Genomic DNA, 20,115 nt, shown 5'->3' with positions numbered 1-20,115 from the left:
GCCAATCGGACATACTGTAGGTACATTTCTGTTTTACATTACATTACTCCCATTTAGCAGACGCTCTGAGGCAGGGATATGGCAATGCCTCCAACTGACCAGAGGTGTCGCTCTTTCACATAAGGAGCTCTCTTGCTAATCGGAATTATCCCGCCGTAGACGACGCTGTAGCTAATTGCACACCACCCGGTTGGAACAGCCCGCCGAAAGTTGCCCTGGCAATGTTGGGGGTGGGTCTCTCTACACCAAGAACAGGCACGTTAGCATCGCACGCCACCCAGCAGTTTGTAGGGTGCATTCTGTATTCCATATTCCAGTCTATAGCGTCTCCGCAGAAAGGCCCAAAAATGCACCGAGGATTGCTCAGGGCACCAAAAGCCATTACAACTCCAAAACAGGCAATGAGAGAGACTGCAAGGCAGCAGTCCAAAAATCCAGAGACCATGTCACAAAAATAGCATTTTATTTTACTGCCTTTTTTAAAGTGTGCAAGTACCCCACATTTAGCCAGCCAAGTTCCTCAGGGACTACTTAACCAAGGAAAAAACCCGTAATACAAACTATTTTCAGTACTCTAATGGACTCTTGCTTTTTTAGGAAGTGGATGCTTCATTTTCTTTCTGATGATTCAGTATTTTAGACCTATGTTGTGCTAGTATTAAGCGGTTTCTACACCTAGTTTGTTTGCTAAAGTAGGCTACGCACCAGAGTTCAGTTGTAAAATTGCACATGTATTTTAATTTTTCCGATTGGTTTCACATCGCAACCATTCAAGTGCACCAATTAGTGATTAGTGAGTAGACGTGAATGTTCGTTGATTGGTCAGAAATATGGTGAGGAGTCGAGTTTTCAATCTGTACTCGTAACAAGGACATTGTCACGTTTTACCCTATACTATGCAGAACAATTCCCAGTGTCCTCAGTGCACGGACAGTTTAGTGTACAAATAATAAATAATGTGAGATTACGTCCATGTAAAGTGTTAAAAAAGGAAGAAAGCCATGTGATAAAGCTATATAATGTCTCTCTGTACATAATTTTTTTATTTACATGATACAATTCTGCATTAATGCATGATAACAAGATTATATGTAATACATAAATATGAACACAGTTTGTACAAATTTGCATAACTAAAAGTTAAAATTAAAACTTGAATGGATACATACAATTCTCATAAAGCAGGAACTCACACCCCTACAGAAGAAGAGAGAAAAAAAACAGTGCCAAGCAAGCCAGGACAAAGAAAATTCTATATACAAGACTTTCTTCACACCGCTAGATTAGACTCTATAGGTAGAAATGCTCGCACGCACACACACACACACACACACACACACACACGTGAGAGCAAGGGCCCCCCAACACCTGTTATCTGTCCAAGCTAAAGAACGGAGATTCTATTCACATAACGGCAAGGAATTCACAGAAAATTCTGAAAACCCCAAACAAACAAAAAAAAACTGTTCTACGTGTTGCTTAGGTCTTGTAAACAAGCAACAAAAAACAACTGTGTAGGTTAGTGAGAATGGAAGAATTCAAACAGCTACACGGTCAACCCAGTAGCAAATAAGGGAAGGATATTGTTCATATGGGATGGTTCGGGGGTGGGGGCATCACAAGAACCAGTAGCGAAGTGTGCAATAAGTCCAATAGTCCAACAGGGCAGGCTTGATGTTCAGAGTGCTCCACCAGAGTGCTCGCAATGGAAGGGCTGGTAAGATGCTGACTCATCCGTTCGTCTGTTTCCATGGTAGATATGATGTCATAAAGAGTCAACGTTCCAACAGAGTTCCAGATTCACAAGCTGCCAGACAACAAGTTGTTTGCATCCCACATTCCACCAGGCAAAAGCTGGTCCACACAGTAGAAAGCAGATTGGCAGATGGACAGCAGCCAGCTGATTGGTTGGCATTGGAGGGGAGGGACAAGGGGTTTGAGGGAACCCCCCCTGCATGTACACAGGTTTGTGTCCATATGAGTAGTGGACCTTGCACTCCCATTCCGTACACATACACAGATCACATAATACGTAAATATCAGCACAACCTCCAGACATTACCCAAAGGGAAAAAAAAGTGTGAAAACAAAAAAAAAAAAAACCATAATTGAGGGGAAAATATTGACCAAGCATTAGTGAAGTATATTGCCAAATTTCTACACTTCAGATATTTTACATTGTTGTAGATGCTCAACCCATGCAATACACTCATTAAAACTACACTCCTACAGTCAAGAAAAAAAAAAACTAAGGAAAAAATGAGAGAGAGAAGGGCAGGCAAAAATGGGTGTTTCAGGCCTCAGACCCAGACAACCTGCGACAGGTTCACAGCTGGCTTCATTCAGCCAATCGCAGATCACACAACGACAAGGAGGGACCAATGACAAAACAACAAATGACAACAAGGAACAAACTTTTCCCCCCCTAAAGTTATCATATTAAAAGACAAAAAAACAAAATCACACACAATCCACAGACATCCTTAACCGGCAAGAAATATTCTGGAATAAACGGAAAAAAAATAAAATCACATGTATGGCACAAATTAAGCTCATTTTCTCCTTCCTTTTCTCAAAAAAAAAAAAAAAAAAAAAAAAAAAAAAACAAGACTGCAGCAGAGGATGCTGGGAAGGAAGAAGCAAAAGAGCCATCCTCATCCTGCCGAAGGCCCATCGCCCGATTGGCCTGCAGTCCCATCAGCGGCCGACCCCCGACAGGGAGGGAGCGCGCGCGTTCCGGAAACCAGGCGACCGTAGCGGTCACCGAACGCCTTTCGAGCGCGTCCACGGTTGAGGAACGGAGACGACCAGGCCCGAGGTTCAAGGCTTCACATTCCGCACTAATGCGCTTCAGGACAAAACTCAGGGAAAAAATGGTTCTCTCCTCACAGGCTCAATCCAGCAACCGATAACACAAAAGGAGAAAGGAGAATACACTCGATTCATCTAACGGACCTCATCCAGAAGACCAGGCTTCACTGGTGCACAGGGCCCTCTGGTTAATAAGCCTGCTTTCCATTCATTTCTGTATTAATTTCACCAGCACCTACACAAAGAACTAGAAGTTGTTTGTTAGATCCAACAGGGCTGTGGGGGCCTATGGGCCGACCTGTCAAATCCAGTTAATGTACCCGCAGGTAAAAAGCCATGACCGCCATATTAGATAGAAAAAAATACAGAAAGACTCTATAGTAACCAGTGTGAAGTAGTCATCAAAACTCTTAAGCACACAGAGCTGCATTTCGCTATGTAAATTCTGCTACTTTAAAACTCTCGTCTGCCATTTAGGATTTTTTTCAATAAACACTTGAATAAATGGCATCATGTCCAAGGTTGCCTAGTGTGTCCACATGCTATTTAATTTGTCTGAGGTGGCCATGCTGCTCCTAGAAAAGCTCTCTGATAAATTTCAGCCTATGTGCGTCGTATTTTAAATTGTAAAAACTATTTTTAAAGTCGATGCAACACTTCGGACTCGGTTTCCCATCAGCCACCTGTGGGAACGGTGGTGTAACCGAGCAACGACGCAGCACAGGAATTCCGCCACGTTACTCACAAAAAAAAACACCCCACATTACGCAACATGGCCGGTACCGCACCCATCCCCGTCCCCACAACATTAACATTTAAAAAAATCTAAACTGTTACACTAAATTCAGATACTGAGATTCTACAGACCGGTAGCCAGTTGCCTGACAGAAAAAAGTGGAGGCATATTACCTCTACCAGTTCCCCCCTGCCCCCGCCCCTGCCCTGTTCACAGCTCACTGCAGCTACCTTATAGACAGGCATCATTGGGGAAAACTGACAGCAACTGTCCACGGGGGGTAACCAGGGAAACGAGCAGGCAAACACACAAAAAAACTGGACATTACCATGAACTCAGCACTTGTAAGAACGTCAATAGCATCCTGCACAAATGACCAATTTCTATGATATTTTGAAACGTAACACCCAATCACAGCTCTGATAAGACAACTCCTCCCCCACTGCTTTCCATGTTTTGACCAATCGGGAACCAGCTCAGGCCTCTGCTTCAGAATTGGTCAGGAGGCCACCGTGTCATCTCAGAATTCCAGCCTTTATCTGGATGCTTAAACTTCAGTGTAGATAGAAAATAAACGACTTTCAGACTGAAACGGTCCTTTGCTGCTTGCCACTAAACAAAAGCGTGCCCAGATTTATTTTCTTTCTCTTTTTTTGGCACAGATATATAACCAATTCAAAGTTTCAAAGTGAAGGAGGAATTTCTTGGGGGGGAGAGGTAATCGAGATTTTCCTGAAAAGATGCCCGGGTCTGTACGCTAGCACTATTATTTGTCTATTTTTTGCCCTTTTTTTTTTCTTTTTTCTTTTTTTTTGTTTAAATAAAACACACACCACGGAGAGAAAGGGGAGAAAAACAAGAAAGAAAAAGAAAAAACGTGATCATTCATGCAACAGCTCTGGATAGGTTTTCTTTTTTTTTCTTTCAAGATTGTATTTAAAAAAAACGAAACAAAAGGAGTCCATTGACGCCACGTGCCAGTGTTCAGGTGAAAGCTCCCGCGCGTGAGAGAGTCCTTTATATTCTCTGGATCTTGTCGGCGACGACGACGGGGTTCTCTTTCCTGATCTTGGCGGCGGCCTCGGCTTTGTAGTCGTACGGGCAGTTGTGCTTGTCGGAGTACCGGTGGAGCCCGCAGAAGAGGTTGCCGCAGCGACAGTCAAACCCTGGGGCGGGCGGGCGGGAGGGCGGGGGGGGCGGGGTTGAGAGGGGGGAAGAAAAAAAAAAAGCAGAAGCACAAAGCCAATCAACGCTGAGGCGCAAACAGCACGGTTTCCATGGATACGCAGATTTCGGTGTATCAAAGGCACCCAGCGCCGATTATCAGGTGAGTGGCGCAAGAAAGCAAAAACCAACGTGTGACTGACAGCCTAACAAGCCAATAGAAGCCATTTAAGAATCACGTCTGAAAGAGAGTGCATCAGAGAATTTTTATAACTAGCTCTGGTGAGCTCAGAAATGCATCTGTTTATCTCCAGAACTCTTTCCCCTAACAAACAAGGCAGCCTTTATGCACCCACACAACAAGTGAAAAAGCCCACCCACCTCCCACATGAGCAGATAAACTCTTGGAAGCCATTTTCTATTGGATGGGACAATATGAAATTTTTTCGTCCAATAGGAAATGGCCTCCAAGCGCTTGAGCCACGCCCAGACGCCCGCTGCTCACCTGTGAGGCCGACCTTCTTCCGGCACATGAAGCACCTGTTCTTCTTGGCTTTGGGGGCCTCGGGGGGCTTGGGGTCCTCGCTGCCGGGGTCACTGGGGCGGGAGGCGGAGGCTGTGGGCTGAGTGACAACTGGGGAGGCGGAGACAAAATGAAAAAAAAAAAAGGAAAAATAAGCCTTTGAGATTCACAGGATAACCTTTGTTGCTTTTTAAAAACGTCATACAGCTGAAAGAGGACGCTTTCCCTCTGAACTCTGTGATGAGTACAATGTAAAATAAAGTGGACCCTTAAGACAACTGCCACAGCCTCCATTCACCACCACAGAGCAGAAGAAAATGGTTGCCAGATCAAGCCTTAGGCCCACAGAAACCCCACAATGACCAGGAGTCATCACATTGCTGAAAATACACTTTTTCATTTTTTTGGAACTATTTTTATTCATGTTTTAAGAAAATACTAGCATTCATACTTTTCTGAATGCTCCAACATGAATTTCTGATAATTATCTGCTCAACATTTGTCTTGTCAATGGGTAATGAACTGCAGACAAAGGCTTTTGAGTGACTAACAGGCAGGTTCACTGAAAAGCAGAAGGAAAATACTAAAACTGGAACAGTGGAATGAGGAAAAACTCATTTACACAACCTCAGGAAGCCGACACAGAAGACACTTACTTCTGCAAAAAAAAAAAAAAACCAAAAACCCTGTTGTGATCCAACCCTAAAGCACAAAATGAATGAAGAAGAAATGTCTTCCCCATTTAAGGTCTCAGTTTCAGAGAGCCACTCACCCCCCCCCGCCCCCACCCCCCGCCCCTGCACCCACCACCCCCCACACACAGGCCAGGAACATTAACCCCACGGCCTCTCCAGAAACTGGCACGGGTCAGTCTTATTTTGTCGCAACTAGCGGTGGTTCCCAGAATTAGCATGCTAACGGTCTTCTGGGAACTGTGGGGGGAAACACACACAGGAGGAAATGTGACACCCAGCTGTGCAGGGGGGGAGGGGGGGGAGAGGGGGGGGGGCGCACATGGGTGTCCTTTTACACCGCTGAACCAACTTTAAATTGGCCTGGTAAACAAACCACCCCCAATATCGCCTGTCCTGTGACTCCTGAGAGTCGGGAGGTCCGCACAGAACAGACCTCCAAGCCCAGCGGGTGACGCTGTTCCGCTGCCCGGGTTACCTAGACCGCGCCCGTTACATGCCGGCCATTCAGGAGAGTGAGCCTGAATTTGGGTCAGGGCCAGGGGCGGGGTGGGTAATTAAGGCAGGGCAGAGAGTGGTACCACTTTACCCTGAAACCTACACCAGCCCAAACTAATTTCAGCCATTAAGAAGAGCAACAGGAGGGCTCGAGCCAATCATTACCCATTCACCAATGACCAGCGCAGACCAATCGCCATGGTCACACACCAATGACCCATCGCCATGGTCACGCTCCAATGACCCAAGGAGCATTGCTGAAGCAACACACACACACACACAGGCAGGCAGCCCGGAATGTGCCAGATCACCACTGATCACATGACCCCCCGAGCAGTCTCCCATCACCGCTGACAAAATGCCACCTGTACTCAGCGTGACAGTGTTTCCATGGGAACCCTCTCAGCACAGGGATACACAACGGAACGGCCTTACTGCCGAGTACGTGAACAGCTCTTCATAAGCACAAAGATTACCACTGTTCCAGAACACTCTCCACGGGGGACTCTCTCACCCCGCCCCAGGAAGCCATTTGCTTTCCTGCTTGGGGCAGCTCTCCAGCTAACTCAGGGGCAAAGCAACCACCCAAAAGAAAAGGCAAAAAAAAACCTTTATACACCCCTGACGGGAGTCTGAAACACTGAACTGGTACACTCAGCCAGATTACAGGTCATAACACTGAACAGGTACACACGGCCAGATTACAGGTCATAATACTGAACTGTAACATGTAGCAGAAGTAGAGGTTTTAACACGGAACTGGTACATATAGCACAAGTAGAGGTTTTAACACGGAACTCATACCCTGTACTCCTACTACATGTACAACACTGAACTGAGGTTATAACACTGAACTGGCACGCATAGCTGGGGTACAGGTTATAACACTGAACTAGTACATGTAGCAGGAGTAGTGGTTACAACAGTGAACTGGTTCATGTGGCAGGAGTACAGCTTATGCAACCCAGACGGGACTCTGAAGCGGGGCGTGGCTGGGATACCTGGCTCGGTCGGCTCCGATTTAGGCGATGCGACTTTGTCCTCCCGGGAAATGCTCATTTCCGTCATCTGCTGCGTGACTGGGAGAGAGGCTGCTGCCAAACTTCTGCAGAGAGAGAGAGAGAGAGAAAGGGAGAGGGGGGGGGAGAGAGGAGAGGAAAGAAAGAAGCGCAACAGAGCAGAAGAAAGGGAGAAGGGGGATAAGAGTGGGAAACACCATTTAGAGCTCCATGGCACTGAAGTCTCTCCGCAGAATCCTTTCGGGTCTTGGCGTCTAGCACGCGACGAAGCCAGACTCCCACAGTAAATTATGCACGTCCACAGTGAATTATGCAGAGGGAAAGAAAATGCCCAATTCACAGCACGGTAGGAAAAACGAGTCTTATTCTCCCTTTCTTTTCTCTGCCAAATGTGGAGTCAGTCCAGGACAGAACGGATTCACAAACGCCACCGATGGCTTTGAAGGCGCACGGAATTCCAGCACAGAGGCTGAAACGGAGCTCCCAATTTGATGTTTGAGCCGTTCCAGGTTTTACCGCATGCCGGCATGCTTCTGATGAACAACCTGCTCCCTTGAGACTCAGCTCAGTGCACTAACCTACTTCAAGCAAAGCCTGGGCCGGCTCAGACCCACACAAACTGAGAGTGAATTTCTACAGTGAACATCTACTGAAGCGAATCAGGTTAAGAGCCTCGCTCAAGGGTGCGACGGCAGTGCCACACCCGGAAGCTCGGTTCCCTGACGGGACGGGACGGGACGGGACGGGACGGGGGCCGCTTACCTGGCTGCGTCGGCCGAGCTGGACGGGGAGGCCTCGGCTTCGTTTCGGCTGGCCTCTAGTCTCTGCATGCTGGAGGCTTCTGAGGAAGGACTGCTGGAGACGCTGCCTGCGCCCGCACCTGCAACAGAACAGGACCAATCAGCGCTCGGCACCAACGCGGAGGACCAATCAGAACTCGGCACCCCATGCGGAGGACCAGTCAGAGCTCGGCAAACATTCAGGGGACCAATTAGAGCTCGGCACCCATGCAGAGGACAAAGCATAACTATTATTATTATTTAGATTAAGTACTGTGGCTCAAAGGTACAACAGCTCCACGTGGGAATCAAACCTGCAACCTCTAACGGTACCTCAACCAATAACTACACTGCCACTCAGCCCTCTTTCCCCAAGGGAGAAAATGATTTCCACCCTTTGCCCACAAAAATGTTTTTTTTTTTATTTATTTTTTTAAATCAAGTATCGCACCAATTGAAATGTTCACCTCCAAAGACTGCATATTAATATCTGCCAAAAAATAATCACTTTAGGGGAGATGAGTGCAGTGATTGGATGAGAGCACTCTTTCTTTCTTTATTTATCTATTTATTAAATCACAAAAATGACATCAGGCAGACAGTTCTTAGAGGCAGAGGTTTCAGTTCCGGCAGCTAAAAGAGGAAACGTCAAAGAGACTTCGACACCCAAGCCTGGGTATTTTTTGTCTGGTTTTGCGCATGCATCGTGGGTAAAGAATGCGGAAGGGGACGTTGGCAGATACGGTTGCTGGGCCAAACAACACAAGCCCAACTGCGAACGCTAAAACAGAGAATACCTTCACAGAAGCTCACACAAAGACGCCTGTCGGTTTACCTGTCATTATGACAAGGTAAAATATAAAAAACAAATGCATAAATCTTTCAAGTGCGGTTCCAAGACGGGTCTACACTCCCTCCTTCCTGATTGGCTCCCGTTTTACTCCAGAGACACCCGGCTCATGTACTTGACGGCTGCTGCGTTTTTGCTTCTGCGCTTCTGTTTTGACTGCTGTCAGCTGCGCAGTCTTCCTCTACACTTCACTGCGAGGTCTGAGCGGAGGATTGTTGTTCTCCACGGAGAAAGCGAACGCTCGCGAGTTTCAGACGGGTGCCCAGGCTCGCTCTGGCCCCGGGAACGGCAGGCTGGCTCCAGGGGACGCAGAGAAACGGAATAAACGCTGGTTCCTTGACTTGACGCCGCCCCCTCCGCCCCCCCCCGCCCCCCCCCAAAGCCCAAAATCCACCCTGAAAGAGGCTCCCTTGTTGGGCAGAAAGGCAAAGTAATTACAGAGGGTGTGACACAGAGACTGCTGAACTGGTGACAAAGCCTGCCCTCTCTCTCCCTCCCAGTACCTCTCCCCCTCTTTTTCTCTCTGTACCTCTCTCTCTCCCTCCCAGTACCTCTCCCTCTCTTTTTCTCTCTGTACCTCTCTCTCTCCCTCCCAGTACCTCTCCCTCTCTTTTTCTCTCTGTACCTCTCTCTCTTTATCTCTCTGTACCTCTCCCTCTCTCTCTCTCTCTCTCTACCTCCCTCTTTTGTTCGAGGCGCACACACATCTAACTGTGTTGTGCCACTGAGTCACAAACCCAAAACAGCGCAAGAAGATTCTGGAACATAATCCATCTGCTCCACAACACAACACTACATGCTCGTTAGTGTGCATGAACACGTGTGTACGTACGTGTTTGTTTGTATGCGTTGCGTTTGTGTACATGTCTGTGTTATCTGTGCAGCAGCTGTTCATGCTGCTTTGTTGCCAGGCACTGGTAAACATGACCGTTCTGTGCATGTTAATGTTGTGTGTTTGTGTGTGTGTGCGGTGAGGGTGTGTTTGTTGTTCACGAATGCAACCGTTTGTTATGTGTGTGCGTAAATTTGTAAAGTGTGGAATGCGCTTGTCTGTGAGAGGAATGTGTGTGTGTGTGTGTGTGTGTGTCTGTGTGCACGTGAGCGTGGTTTCTTGCTGCTTACCAACAGGACTCATGGGGCTAGCTCTCCCGCTGTTCTGCTGTCTCGTCAGGTGCTCCTTGTAGCAGACCGAGCACATGCCATTCGTCCTGGGGTTGCCGTAGAAACCGCAGCCAGTGGCACACAGCATGGGCACCGGGCTCTGGTTCGTCTCTTGGGCCATGGCTACACACGGGACACTTCCTGGGGGAGGGGGGAGACCAGAATAAAATGAAATTAATTAAAATGTTCTCAGTGTGCTGCTAGCATCTGGGGGTGCGGTTATTGGAGCCAGAGGAGGTGTGAGCTCACAGATGCCCTTCTCTGACTGGTTAACACCAGCTGCCTCCTTTTCACATGTACACCCAACATCTAATCGGTGGTGGGAGGGCGTACATTTCCACGGCAACGGGGCAGCCATATTGCCGACCTCCACTGGCGGTCACACAATCTACACCATCTTCAGGGGCCTGCAATGGGGGGAGGGGCCTTCCTGCCAAATCCCTCCTTCCCATTATGACACACTTTCAAATTTCAAACTTGGTTTTGTGTCTCTGTGACATCATAATCACTGAAAAAAAGATCAGAGGAATGTCCTAGTTCACTGTGAAGAGCTAAATCAACCATGTCTTGCCTTTGTTTTGTTAGAAAACTGACAAGATGAACATTAACAGGTTGAGGTCAGGACCCAGGTCCAACTTGCACTGTAGCTGACCAGGCAAATTAGATCCCAACTCCACATAGCACTTTAAAGGAGACGTGGCCTCAGGTCTGGAGCCTAGGAAATTTCAGATATTCGATCACTCCTAATTCCACACATTTTAATATTAAATATTAAAAAGTCAGTCTCTCCTTTGGAGACATGAAAAGGCCACTCATTAAAGATCGATGGCCATGTTCCACAGGCTTCTGCTCTCATCAATGTTCAAGAAATAACGGAATACAATAGTCATTCCAATACATTAGCAGTCAGAACACACCACACTTTTGACTGCAATCTATGTGTCTTGCAATCCTGCTATCACAAGTGATTTTCCTGGTTGTTTTTGTGAAAAATATCAGGAAGGGCCTGTTGAACTGCATACAGATGGATGTGCAGAATACCGCACCTTCCTAAGACCACATGCCATGAAGCGTGTGCACGTTCACACAGAAAATGTGTGTGTGTGTGTGTGTGTGAGAAAGATGACTGCCTTCCACCAGAATTAAAGATATGATGGCTCATCGAAAAGTGTCAAACAAAAAATGCCACGCCAAGAGTATCACCTTCCATTACCGCCAATTTAAAGGAAAAACAATATACGGACACTGAAGTGTTGTCACTGGCTACCACGTCAGCCCCCAACAGTTCAATTCCTCGCATTGTCTTGCTAACTTTATTGAAAAACAGCTGAAAACAGAACTGCGCACAACAGAGACAATTTGCAAGAAGAGGCAAATCTGTCAGTTATTAGTCAGTAAGTTAAGTAGGCAGCGTTCTCCAAACGGCGTACAAACTTTTCATATTCTCAATATGAACTCAATGTTCTTCGTTTTAGGTCACACCACGTCGCTCTGGGGTGCATGAACTTGTCACGCAGATTTTTCCAAGTTGCTCCGCACAACTCAGGATCAGTGACACCCAACTCCATGGAAATTTTGTCCGAAATTTTAGCGCTTTTCGTCGTCCTTAAAATCTCTGCGTGATTGATTGTAGAGATGATGCAGACTCCCTGCAACTCTTTGTTCAAAAGTGCCCATCTCAAAAGCGTTCCAGTCACGATGACGATGCCACCATGGTCGTTTCTAGATGGGATATAGGAGATTTCAGGAAGTGGAGTCGTATCCAACAGGTTTGCCATGACAGAAGAATTAAATTCTGCCTTATTCCCCCTCATTTGTTAGCCTATCGGAAAGGACACCATTTCCCGAAATCTCCTGTGTCCCATCCAGAGGCCACCTGCAACGGAACAGTACAGTGAAGAGATGAACAGGAAAATAAAGTCGAACTCTGTCCCTGGCCGGTCAACCGTGACGCAACCAACCATGTGATATCTGTACGGACCAATCGCAGACAGGGCGGAGGTCTGCGAACTCGCGAACAGTCTGCACCGGGGGGCTTGCACCGACCACGTCGCACAAACTCAGAACACTCCGTCTGCCTCTTGCTCGAGACGTCTCATTTCGAACAGAGTGTTCCGTTTCATTTTGAGCACGCTGGTGTGGCACTGCAGTGTGGTTCAAATCCAGACAGAAAGTTACCGAAAAAGAAAAAAAAAAAAAATCCCTTTAAAACACCGTCTCAGAAACGTCACAGCAAAAAGCCTGCCATTAAGGCTAAACTGAAATACTGCTGCACCCAGGCAAGTCTTCCATTATCTCGGCAAGAGGGTCCCCCGCTATGTCTAAATCTAACCCGAGCCGGGCGGCCTCAACGATTACCTAAACAATATGCTTTTTTATTATGGGGGGGGGGGGGGTGGAGGGGAGGAATTAACAGCAAGCAAAGACAGCCAGTTGCTTAAGAAAAGTACATTTCTGTAACATAGCCCCCCTGAGTAATTATACACCAATCCAAGCCCTCACTATTCTCAGCAACGGCTATGAAGATAAGGCGCCTGTCTGCCTGCCTGCCTGCCTGCTTTCACTTCAGAAAAGCTCAATCCAGTTTCGCCGGGGTTTGTTAATTACCCAGCCTTCTTTGGACTGATTAATGAACCGCACACTCTGTTTGACCCCTGCTACACAACAGAAAGACTGAGGTGATCAAAATCAGACCACCAATCTTGATGAGAGTCAAGTATATTCCATTTCCGCAGGTATCAAAATGCCATTGTTTACCCTTCAGCCTGCCGTTCTAGGCAGTTTTAATATACACTTTACATTTTGATATACATTTGATTCAGCTTCATCTCGAGTAATAGCCGAGTCAATACAAACAAACGGAAAGCCAATTAGCCACAGTGTTTAGATTATTCATATAGGCAACAGCCGCTTTCAAATGCTTGATTGAAATAACATTTCCTTTGTCCTGGAACGAGGGTAGCAGAAAGAAAAAGTTCCACCAATCCATAAATTGCCAACGCCCATAAAACGGCGAAAAAAAGAAATATATAAACCCCAAGACAAGTAAAATACTGTACCTATGAGAATTAGCAGAACCAAACGACACGGCGTACATGTGCGGTTCACAGTTTCACTTCGGGGAAGCACGCAGCACGTGGGAGATTGAGTGTGGCTCAGGACGCGAAAGAAGCGTTTCCATAAAAGGGAGGCTAGAAACGTGCTTGCTCCCGCGCATGCGCAATGTCCTCCTCAGTAGCAGGCTAAATGTTTCGGTTTAGGTTTTACTGACGTCGGAACACTCCGACTCGGTCGCAATCAAGCTGGTTCTGGTTAACTCCCAGCTCAACACAAGTCGTCAGCGCATTTGGTCTACAACTATGCCAATCGTGAACAATTTCTTGAAATTTCACAAGTTCTGTGTGTCCTTGACATTCAGTAATTCTATTATTGTAGGGCGACTGGCGTTATACTGTAGCTAGTATAGTCCATTACATTGTAGCGGAGGAACTTCCAGTGTGTCCCGTCTCTCCTGCTGACCTTGGAAGTCTTGAAGGCAAAGGCCTTTTTGTTACACTTCAATGGTCCATTTCAGTTTCAGTTAGACATAGAAAATAGTCCCTATAGCGTAGTGTTAGAAAACAGATGATCAGAATAAATCCACCCGGCAATGAAAAATAGCAACTTGCAGATGAACACTATTTGAGTACCTACGTTTATTTCAAGTCACGTCATGGAATAGTATTTGCAACTTAATAACAAAACTCAATATACACTTGGTCTTGCATCATACATCATAAAATATGTACACGAAAACCGAGTCTGGTTGTGCAACCACCTGTACATGAAGTTCCGTTCACAAACGTTCACGATGTTCCCATAATGCAGAAAATAAATACACAACAGCACTGGCACACCGAGTCCAAAACAAGTCCGCCGACGAGCACAAATAAGGTACGCAAAGTATTTTTTCGTCCCTGAAAAGCCAAGTTGGCAGTCTCGTACCATCACGTGTATGCCTGCTGACTGCAATATTTCTACCCGGCTCACCGTCACATGAGGTGGCGGTGCTGGGGTGCGGGGGGGCATTAGTTTCCGCCTGTCACAAGGGCGCAATGTGACACGCTGATCTGGGAAGCTCGTATACGAAGAAAAACCCCATCAACAACACAGCGGGTCTGCAATCAGGAGCTATTTATATCGCCCTGAGCCTGTTATAGCTCTCACATACAGATGGTTAGTCCACCCCCGCCACGCATAGCAAAATGGCTAATGTACCAAGATAGTTGTTCAAAATTAATCAAGCGCATTTCAGAATCGACGTAATTTAATACCCCCTCACTTGTCAAGCAAGCAAATCGACAAGGTGTCAATGTTTTGTGCTCGATAGTCGTATAGGCAACATGATGCAATCGATGGTCTCTCCAGCTTTAGACAGTAGCTAACATTCGGTCACTAACACATAGCAGATAAATCATAAATACACAGACTGGTTTGGCATAGTGGTTAGTTTGAAATATCAAGCACAAAGGCAGTTAGTGTTAACCAATTCACGTTCCCATGCTGAAAGGGCAATGAAACCGGAGAACAAAGAACTATGGAATATGATCACAGGCTAGATATCTGACGATGCTAACGTTACGAGCGCTAGCTGGTACAAAGCTTTAAAAGAGTATATACACACAGTGCTGTTTCTTCGAAATGTATGCGAATAAAAGGTTGGTCAAGCTATTAAATAACGACCATAACACTCAACATCTTGACAAACAGCTCGACATATCTTAGTCACGTTAGCTAAGCGAGCTAGCCTGGACATGTCCTTGCTAGTTGATGTTCGCTACACACAGATGAGACTTCAAAAACCTGACTGAAATATCATTGCCTGTCTTCAAAAATAAATTATAATCAAAATGAGGAAAAAATCTTAAATCTATTCACCTATAATGAATTGAGCCAACAGGCTGAATGATACGCACCTGTTTGCCAGCTAGCCACCCAATAACTAGCTAGCTACTAGCTAGACTAAGTATATTATTGTTTTTATGGAGAGTGTTTGGGTAGCAGTTACTCTGAATCATAGTAAATAGAATTAATCTAGCTAATAAACCCAACCAGAAAGACAAGACCACCGATTCACACCCCAATGTACTTCTGGATTCCCAGGAATTGCTATCCTTGTCTCAACATGTTATGTTCGCTAGTTTAGCTCGGCTAGGCTAGCGGATTCCCGTGTACTCCGAGTGAGCCAATGCAACGAAATCATTCGGTGTCGACCGCAGCAAAAAGTTTCGGCTAAAATAACAAGCGAGGTAAAAGGCACAACACAATATACAGTGGCCGAATAAATGGCTCGTTTATTTACATTACTAAGGCAACAAGCCTAATCGAAATCATGGGAAATAGTAACCTTACTGGCTTTAAAATGTGGAGGCCGCAAGCGTCCCCCTTCAAAAACACTGAGTCATGCTAACGACAAGGCAAAGCTAACTAGGAAACAACAGCTTCAATTAAACGAAAATATGAAATGGTGTGCTCTCTGAAATACTCCCACGATCTCATCCTACTATCCTTTGTTATGCTGTGCATCTATTCGACGCAAAAATTCATATAATATGGGCACACATTACCAGGTTTCGATACAGACTCTTTGTGCTTTGTCCTTTTCCTTTTTCTTTGTTTCCCGACCTCTTCCTGTTTTGACAGCACGAGCTACTGTCCGCACTCGTCTGGCTTCAATTAGATAGCAACATTGAAACAACCATTTTTCAGACGTCAATTGCGATTTTTTTTTCGCGTACATAGTTACATGATACCATATTTACATCAGAGGTGGATTTATTAAAATTAATTTAACTCGCCTTCAAGGCAGCTTGCTTAGCTAGCGCAGATGGTCATCTAACACCAGCTTGGCAAATGAGCTGTGACAAAAGCAAAGCATCTGTCTCACTGTTTCTTTACATATATATATATATATATATACACACTGTCGTATGCAGTTAACCAAAATTCCTGAGCAAATGGTAGGCTACTGATCCAGTTTCTGTGTAACAATAACGTAACCTGTCAGTAACTCGACTGAAACAGTGAAGCTAACGTAAGTTCTTACTGTCTACTTTTTCCTCCCAATGCGTTTTTCTCCACACCTCTGCATGGTCACGATTGATTGCTGGTGATGGTTGCAAGTTGAGACTTCAGATAAAAAGCCTGTTTGTCTGCTCTTTGTCCTGAACAACAGGCATTAGCTAACCAATCTACTCATGTTGATTCTTACTTTGGGGAAGGAAACGCATCTTTTGTTACCAATATCCCACGCACACAGTGTTGCCTGGTTATTTCCATTTTCGGTATTCCTTTCTTCTTCGTGCTTCGATAATGTTAAATCAAGTAAAACAAGGTTACCGTCTGCTTTATAAGTCTTACCTGTTCAGTCTGATCTGAATTTTTCAATAGGCGGATCTAGCTAGTTTTCTGACGGATATTCGCTTGCTGAAAATACAGTAGGCTACAGCTTTTCCAAGGCTGTCCCTCGATCCCCTTCTCTTGTCCGTCTGCGGCTGCTGTCACAAATTGAGTCTCCGTCTCTTCTCTAGCTCCAGCTCCGTGTTTGTTTCCTTCTTTAGTTAGGGGAGTGGCGGCGGGCGTCACGGCGGAAACGGGGCAGCCCGGTTGGCCAAAAGCAGAGCCACGGCCCGTCTGCGCTACGTTATTACTGTACACTGGGCGGGGCGAGGAATGGTGTTGGAGGAAAACAGTCGTCATTATCATCACCACCATCGTCTGTGACGGCCTTGGGACATCAGACGGCACATTAACACAAAAACTTCGGCGATTGAGAAAGAGCGTGCTTACGCGGCAAAATGTTACTAATCTTGACAAATACTGCTGGTTGGACACGCCTGTGAGGTTACAGAGCAACACTATTTACTTTATACAGTGAAACGCGTCTTCCTGCTTTCCTCTTCGGAAAGAATTGACAGAAATACAACAGTATCATTGATTCATTTGGAGTTTAATCCCTTACTACTTAGAGCAGTCTTTTATACGTTAGAGGTCTATGGATCCAAATTCCTTCCATGTTCTCTTGGTCTACTATAATATCAAAGTGTGTGTAAAAGTAGAAACAAACGGAATTGGTTTAAAGCCTTATAAAGCCAAGAACGCAACAGATCTAAGACGATTAAATTTCGGACAGTGTTACATGGAGATGATGTCACGAGGAGAGGAAACACCCCCAAATAATTCAACTAACTTTCCAAGGAATTTTTCCACACAGTGCATGAGAGAGCTTGCCAAGCATGTAGTAAAGACAGACACAGTTTGCTGTGCCAAAACAAGATTTGCTACAGCACACAATACTCTCTGAGCGGTAGTCAAGATTGTTCAAACATTCTTGTGCTCTGCTTACATTATTATGAAAATATTTCATATGGATTTCATTACTTGATTACCTCAAACACAAAGTTTAAAAACTGATTACGTATCGCCTTACCTGCCTGCCTGTCCCAAACCTCCAGACAGGACAGTCTATTTTTAGTTATACAGCTGAAGTAGGACACATGTACAGTACGCACACACTCATGTCAGAGAAAGATCCAGAATGTTTAGTTGTTGCTAAGTGAATTGCACCAGAAAATAGATCAATACGTCCCCTAAACACGATCCTCAAACAGCCATTTCTCATCACAGTTTTCCTGGAACTGGCGGTGACCTTGAATTATGTTCAGTGATTTTGTTTAACCTTAAGCCACTGTGTATTTAGGGTGAATACATGAGAAAGACGTAAAAGCACTGCAGTTGGTTTTTTTGTGGGTTTGATGTACTCCACTACACCTCTTGATTTGTGTTATATATTCCCCATCAATATATGTTAACCAATTATTGTATTTTCCTATAAGACAGAGGTAACACTATATTCAAGGTACTTGCACATATTGGAGTCTTGAGCAAAGGTTGGTATTCTTGTATTTTATATTTCTACACCCACTAATCATTCATTAATTCACTAATTATGTTGTCTGATCCAGGACACCCTGTATTTAAGATTCATAGTGTAGTACATGACTAATGTATTCCTCACACTTACTATTGAGAGTGCTTGATTAATGCCCTTGTTATTACCCACAAGGCATGACCGTTCCTCAGAACAGATTGATATGTTTACCTTTCCGTCAACTTTTCAAGCTTGTCATGTGCCTCTTCCTTGAGTGGGTGCCACTATCATAGCAGTGTAGTGGTCTGAAATTCCTGAGAGGTAGAGTAACTCCAGACTTTCAGGGGCTCCTCTGCTTTTTCACAGGAGGGGGGGGGGGGGGGGGGGGGGGTGCAGCGGTGGGGGTTAGGCCAACGGAGGAAAAACAGATCTGGTTAGGCAAGTTCGAGCCTGCTGTCTATCTAGCAATATAGAATTTCCATCAGGTTATTTGACAGTGGCCCCTCGTTGGGAAACACCCGCACAGGCACAGTTGTTTCGGGCTCCTGGAAAGTTCTTTCACAATATATTCCAGGAGATTTACTGGAGATGTACTTTTTTTAACTACATGCAGTAGCATGCACTTGACTATTTCCTGTACTGTATATACATTTTTATTTTTTAATTTGGGCTTCTTTTGAAGTGTGTAATGTCACAATTTCATTTATGTTCTGCCCCAGAAGGCATATTTCGATACTTCTTTACTGCAAAGATGATTATTTTCCGCAGAGTAAGCAAATGCAGCCCATCTGTCTGCTGCAGTTTTACAAGCAGCCATGACTGCTGGCTACAAGCTCCCCCCCCCCTCCACCCATGGGAGATGGCTAATTAGCATTAAAAGGTATTCTCAGGCAATGCATTTGCCTCAAAAGTCTCCCGCTGTTCAGAAGTTGGAAACAGCACACGTGTAAGAGGATAGAGTAAACACAGCCGAGGGGGGGCGGGGGGGGGTCCAGCAAAATCACAATACAGTCCACAGAGCGAGTAGGGGCGAGGTGTTCTCTGTTTCTACTTGTTTCCGAACAGCTGTGACCTGTGGCCCAGTTGCCTGTGCAGCCCGTTTGAAGTTATTCTGGTTATACGGCCTATGAGTCCGCAAAACACGACACCTCAGGCCAACCCCCCCCCCACACCCCCCGCTCGGCGGGCATGTCCTTTCCATCACTGCCTGTCATTCTTTTGTTGCAGCCCCTCAAAAAGCTCTCTCTCTCTCTCTCTCTCTCTGAGGGGCGAGGTCAGTCAAAATTTGTGTTGATGATCTGGGAAAAGGGGTTTTTTTAAAAAATCTATACATATATATTTGAAGTATTTGTGTTTGGAGTAGTGTGTTTCATACTGTGTGTATTGGTGTTCTTTTTTGGTTCTTTTTATTATCAATATTATTTTTATTATTTTATTTTATTCTACTGTATTGAATTGACAATGATGTTCCAATAAAGGAGCATCAGAGTCTCTCTCTCTCTCTCTCTCTCTTTGTCACTCAGTCTCTGCTCACATGTCTTTCGCTCACTCAGCTGTTATGTGTCATCACAGGCTACTTTGTGATGTGAATCAGACGGGGCAGCAAACAAAACAAGCTGTCGAACTGCTACGCCCCTTCTCTCAGCAGCTGTTAATGCTGCTTTGTGGCCAGTGGCATGGGTAAACATGACCGTTCGTGTGTGTTTGTGTGTGTTTGTGTGTGTGTTTGTGTTTGTGTAAGATACTTGGCTACAACTGCAAAAACAATTTAGGCTGGGTGTGATTCTGTCCAGCATTACACTCTAGACAGATGTGAACTAGCTGTTTCTCAGGAGATATCATCTGTTTTGGTAGCAACACCAGGTGAAGGGAGGTGGGGGGGGGGGGTGACATCACTGCACCCTAATGGAACCAAACGGCACTATGGGAGTGTGATGAATGTAATGTTGACAGTGCACTTCTAATTATATTGG

The 20,115-nt window shown here is 45.5% G+C and overlaps 1 protein-coding gene across 6 annotated transcripts; it reads right to left on the bottom strand.

Annotated features, from left to right (window-relative positions):
• Nucleotides 1-1,017: 1,017 nt before the first annotated feature.
• Nucleotides 1,018-16,828, bottom strand: zfand5a (zinc finger, AN1-type domain 5a). Of its 6 annotated transcripts, none has more exons than XM_064296852.1 (6): nt 16,484-16,828; nt 10,195-10,374; nt 8,206-8,323; nt 7,426-7,529; nt 5,217-5,345; nt 1,018-4,713 (listed from the first exon to the last, which is right to left on the bottom strand). In XM_064296852.1, the coding sequence occupies exons 1-6, from the start codon at nt 16,500-16,502 to the stop codon at nt 4,565-4,567; spliced, it is 699 nt and encodes a 232-aa protein (XP_064152922.1). In that variant the 5' UTR covers nt 16,503-16,828; the 3' UTR covers nt 1,018-4,564. The 6 variants fall into 6 exon arrangements, with proteins under 6 accessions (XP_064152922.1, XP_064152924.1, XP_064152923.1 ...); XM_064296854.1 differs by having other exon boundaries at nt 16,528-16,828; XM_064296853.1 differs by having other exon boundaries at nt 16,633-16,824.
• Nucleotides 16,829-20,115: the final 3,287 nt, after the last annotated feature.

Source organism: Anguilla rostrata, chromosome 10, assembly GCF_018555375.3.
Source record: "Anguilla rostrata isolate EN2019 chromosome 10, ASM1855537v3, whole genome shotgun sequence".
In the NCBI taxonomy this organism is placed as follows: Eukaryota; Metazoa; Chordata; class Actinopteri; order Anguilliformes; family Anguillidae; genus Anguilla; species Anguilla rostrata.
This window is presented reverse-complemented; position numbering and strand designations above follow the sequence as displayed.